The sequence below is a fragment of the Coturnix japonica genome, chromosome 2 (genome assembly GCF_001577835.2).
Source record: "Coturnix japonica isolate 7356 chromosome 2, Coturnix japonica 2.1, whole genome shotgun sequence".
NCBI lineage: Eukaryota > Metazoa > Chordata > Aves > Galliformes > Phasianidae > Coturnix > Coturnix japonica.
Window position 1 is genome coordinate 134,259,755 of NC_029517.1, and position 5,519 is coordinate 134,265,273.

General features: G+C 52.4%; 1 protein-coding gene across 1 annotated transcript in view; it reads right to left on the bottom strand.

Annotated features, from left to right (window-relative positions):
- Positions 1-5,519, bottom strand: part of RECQL4 (RecQ like helicase 4) — a 41,954-nt gene that overhangs the window by 27,532 nt on the left and 8,903 nt on the right. Inside the window, exons 7-8 of the mRNA XM_032442600.1 lie at positions 4,008-4,128; positions 2,378-2,503 (exon numbers count right to left, since the gene is read on the bottom strand). Coding sequence (XP_032298491.1) covers positions 2,378-2,503; positions 4,008-4,128 — 247 coding nt within the window. The remainder of the gene's footprint in view (positions 1-2,377; positions 2,504-4,007; positions 4,129-5,519) is intronic.

Below are 5,519 nucleotides of genomic sequence, written 5' to 3' on the forward strand. Positions count from 1 at the left end.
GGTTATGGGTTAATGGTCTCTATGGGCAACACAAATGGTATGTTAATGGGGTCTCTATGGGGCAGAGATATGGGCGGTTAATGGGGTTAATGGGTTATGGGGGTCTCTATGGGCACACAATGGGGTTATGGGGTTAATGGGGGTCTCTATGGGGCAGAGAATGGGGTTATGGGGTTAATGGGGAGATGGGGTCTCTATGAGCAGAGAAGGTTAATGGGAGAGAAATTGGGGTCTCCTATGGGGCAGAGAATGGGGTCAATGGGGTAATGGGGTTAATGGGGGAGATGGGGGTCTCTATGGGGGCAGAGAATGGGGTCAATGGGGTTAATGGGTCTAAATGGGATGGGTCTCTATGGTGCAGAGAATGGGCTTAATGGGAGATAAGTCTCTATGGGAGATGGGCTCTCTATAGGGGGAAAGAGAATGAGTTCAATGGATATGGTCTCTGTGGGTATATATGGATGTGTGGGGCAGTTGGGGGGCTGTAACTCACCTGTGGTTCCCATCGGCCCTATAGGATAACAGGCCTCACGGGCTGGGGTCGGGCTCGTATGGGGGGCGCAGGATGTCCAGGTGTGGGGCCGGATCAATGGGCGTTCAGCGGCAAGCTGGGCTGGAGGGAGCTGTGGGTCGGAAACAGAGTTATGCGGGCTTTGAGCGGGACGATGCATGGGGCTATGTGGGCTAGGTTGATGTGGGGCTGTATGCTGGGGCTGATTGTGGGGGCAGGGTTGGATTGGGTGATGAGGTCAGATGTGGTGGTCAGATGTGGGCAAGTGAGCTGATGTGGGTTAGAGTTGGGTCAGATGTGGGGTTCAGATGTGGGGCTGATTGAGGGTCAGATGTGGCTGATGTGGGTCAATGATGGGTTTAGATTTGGGCAGATGTGGCAATGTGGGCTGATCAGTGTCAGATGTGGCTGATTGTGGTCAGATGCTGGGTCAGGATGTGGTCAAAAGTGGTCAGAATGTGGGCAGATGGGGTCCAAAGTGGGTCAGATTTTTTGGTGGGGCAGACTGTGGGTCAATGTTGGGTCAGATGTGGGTAGATGTGGCTGATGTGGTCAGATGTGGCTGATGTTGCTATGGATGTCAGATGTGGGCTATGTGGGCTTATGTGGTCAATGTGGGTCCAGATGTGGGTCAGATGTGGGCTGATTTGGGCTGGGTGGGGCTGATTGGGCTGATGTGGTCAGACTGTGGTTCAATGTGAGGTCAGATGTGGGTGATGTGGTCAGATGCTGGGGCTAGTGGGTTCAGATGTTGGTCAATGTGGGGCTGATTGGGTCAGATTGTGGTTCAGATGTGGGTCAGATGTGGCTGATTGGGCTGATGTGGGTCAGATGTGGTCAGATGTTGGCGTTCAGATGTGGGCTGATGGGGCTATGTGGTCAGATGTTGGTGTCAGATGTGGGCTATTTGGCTATTGGTCAACTGGGGCTGAGTTGGGGCAGATGTGGGTCAGATGTGGGTCAGATGTGGGGCTGATGTGGTCAGATTGTGGGGCTGATGTGCGGTCAGATGTGGTCAATTGGGTCAATGTGGTCAATGGGGCAAGTTGGGCTATGTGGGTCAGATGTTGGGTGATGTGCGGTCAGATGTGGCTGATGTGTCAGATGTGGTCAGATGTGGGGCTGATGTGGGTCAGATGTGGGTCAGATGTGGGGCAGATGTGGGTCAGATGTGGGTCAGATGTGGGGCTGATGTGGGTCAGATGTGGGTCAGATGTGGGGCTGATGTGGGTCAGATGTGGGTCAGATGTGGGTCAGATGTGGGTCAGATGTGGGGCTGATGTGGTCATATTGTTGGTGATTGGGTCAATTGGGGCTGAGTGGTTCAGATGTGTGGTCAAATGTCTGGGCTGGATGTGGGTCAGAATGTGGGGCTGATGTGGGTATATTACCTGGCAGTGCCCTATAGCTGTGTATAGGTTTAAATTGATCTATGGGTATACCTTGTAGACCTATAGCTATTATATCTGGATCTATGAGGTAATTACCATATAGGGCCCTATAGCTGTTATATGGATCTATGGTATTAGGTGCCCTATAGCTGTTATATGGGATCTATGGGGTATTACCATACAGGGCCCTATAGCTGTTATATGGGATCTATGGGGTATTACCATATAGGGCCCTATAGCTGTTATATGGGATCTATGCGCTTATACGGTTCGGGAGGGCGGGGGGGTGGGGCCCGGGGGGGTACTGTGACGTAGTGCCTGTTACTCAGCAGGGGAGGGGGCTGCGTCGCACGGGGGGGGGTATGTAGTGCCCTATAGCTGTTATAGGGTTGTTATATGGGATCTATGGGGTATTACCATATAGGGCCCTATAGCTGTTATAGGTTTATATGGGATCTATGGGGTATTACCATACAGGGCCCTATACTATAGCTGGTGTTGGTCTGTCGTGCCACCTCCTCTATGGTTGGCAGTGGGGCTCCATCTTCATCTTCATCCTCATCCTCGTTGTTATGGGGTGGGGGGAGCTGGGATGTGGGGCCTGTAGGGAGGAGATATGGGGCGGGGTCCATATGGACCTATATGGACCCATAGGGACCATAGAGCCCCATAGAGCCCAATAGAAGCCCACTGAAGCCCATTGAGGCCCCATAGAAGCTTTTTGAGGCCCCACAGAAGACCCATAGAGCCCCACAGAACCCCACTGAGCCCCATAGAGCCCCACTGAGGCCCATAGAGCCCCATAGAACCCCACTGAGCCCCATTGAAGCCCATAGAGACCCATAGAAGACCCATAGAGACACATAGAAGACCCATAGAGCCCCATAGAACCCCACTGAGCCCCATTGAACCCCACTGAGCCCCATTGAAGACCCATAGAGACCCATAGAACCCCACTGACCCCATAGAGCCCCACTGACACCCATAGAACCCCACTGAGCCCCATAGAGCCCCACTGACGCCCATAGGGGTCCATTGAAGCTCATTGAGGCCCACTGAGCCCCACTGAGGTCCATTGAGCCCCAATAGCCCCATAGACCCCCTTGAGCCCCATAGAGCCCCACTGAGGCCTACTGAGACCCATAGATGCCCACTGAGGCCCACTGAGACCCACAGAAGCCCTTAGAGACCCATAGAGCTCCATAGAGCCTCACTGAGGCCCATAGGGGTCCATAGAATCCCACTGAGGTCCATAGAATCCCACTGAGGTCCATAGAATCCCACTGAGGCCCACTGAGGCCCACTCAGCCCCATAGAAGCCCCATAGAGCCCCATTGAGGTCCATTGAGCCCCATAGTAGGCCCCACAGAGGCCCATTGAGCCCCACAGAGGCCTATTGAGCCCCATTGAGCCCCATAGAGGCCTACTGCAGCCCAGAGCCCCATAGAAGCCCATAGAGGCCCACTGAGCCCCACAGAGGCCTACAGAGGTGGTGGTTCCCATATGGCCCCATAAGGAGATGTTGGTTCCCATATGGCCCCATAAGGAGATGTTGGTTCCCATATGGCCCCATATGGCCCCATAAGTAGCTGGTGCTGGTCCCCATACGGCCTCATAAGACCCACAAGGAGATGCTGGTCCCCATATGGCCCCATATAGCCCCATAAGTAGCTTGTGCTGGTCCCCATACGGCCCCATAAGACCCCTAAGGAGATGCTGGTTCCCATATGCCCCCATATGGCCCCATAAGGAGCTGGTGGTTCCCATACAGACCCATAAGGTCCAGAAGATGGTGGTGGTTCCCATATGGCCCCATATGGACCCACAAGTAGCTTGTGCTGGTCCCCATACGGCCCCATAAGACCCATAAGGAGATGTTGGTTCCCATATGGACCCATAAGGAGATGTTGGTTCCCATATGGACCCATATGGCCCCATAAGGAGATGCTGGTTCCCATATGGACCCATATGGCCCCATAAGACCCATAAGGAGATGCTGGTTCCCATATGGACCCATATGGCCCCATAAGTAGCTGGTGCTGGTCCCCATAGGGCCCCATAAGTCCCATAAGGCCCCGTGTACCGCCCCGGCCCCATAGACTCACCTGTCCCCTTACACTGTGCTGCCCAATGTCCCACTGCCCCACACTTGAAGCACCGATCCCGACCCACGGATCCGCCGCCTCCGACCCACGGCGCCTTCAGCCGCCATTTCCCCTTCCACACCTGGAACCAAAACCAGCCCGTTTCAACCCAAATCCTTCCATATACCCCATGGAAACCTATAGGGGCAGGAGGAGATGGTGCCGGGGCCCATACGGACCCATATGGACCATAAGGACCATAAGGAGATGGTGGTTCCCATACGGACCCATATGGACCCATATAGACCCATAAGGTGATGGTGGGGCCCATATGGACCCATAAGGACCATAAAGAGATGCTAGGGCCCATATGAACACATATGGACCCATAAAGAGATGGTGGTCCCTATATGGACCCATATGGACCCATATGGACCCATAAGGACCCATAAGGAGATGGTGGGGCCCATATGGACCCATAAGGACCATTAGGAGATGGTGGGGCCCATATAGACCTATATGGACCCATACAAAGATGGTGGGGCCCATATGGACCCATATGGACCCATAAGTAGATACGGGTGCCCATATGGACCCATATGGACCATAAGGAGATGGTGGGGACTATATGGACCTATACGGACCTATATGGACCCATAAGGACCATAAAGAGATGGTGGGGCCTATATGGACCCATATGGACCTATATGGACCCATAAGTACCATAAGGAGATGCTGGGGCCCATATGGACCCATATGGACCCATAAGGAGATGGTGAGGCCTATATGGACCTATACGGACCTATATGGTCCCATAAGGACCCATAAGGAGATTGTGGTGCCCATATGGACCCATATGGACCCATAAGGACCCATAAGGAGATGGTGGTGGGGCCCATATGGACCCAAAAGGAGATGGTGGGGCCTATATAAACCCATATGGACCCATAAGGACCATAAGGAGATGCTGGGGCCCATATGGACCCATATGGACACTATAGATCCCATATAGACACTTTAGATCCCCTATAGACGCTATAGGTCCCCTATAGACGCTATAGATCCCATATAGATACTATAGATCCCAAATAGATGCTATAGGTTCCCTATAAATGCTATAGATCTCATATAGATCCTATAGGTCCCATATAGACGCTATAGGTCCCCTATGGATGTTATAGATCCCATATAGACACTATAGATCCCATATAGACACTATAGGTCCCCTATAGATGCCATAGGTCCCCTATAGATCCTATAGGCCCCCTATAGATGCTATAGATCCCATATAGATTCTATAGGTCCCATACAGACTCAATAGATCCCCTATGGATGTTATAGATCCCATATAGACGCTATAGATCCCCTATAGGCGCTATAGGTCCCCTATAGATCCTATAGGTCCCCTATAGACGCTATAGATCCCATATAGATACTATAGGTCTCATATCGATGCTATAGGTCCCCTATAAATGCTATAGATCCCATATAGACACTATAGGTCCCCTATAGATGCCATAGGTCCCCTATAGA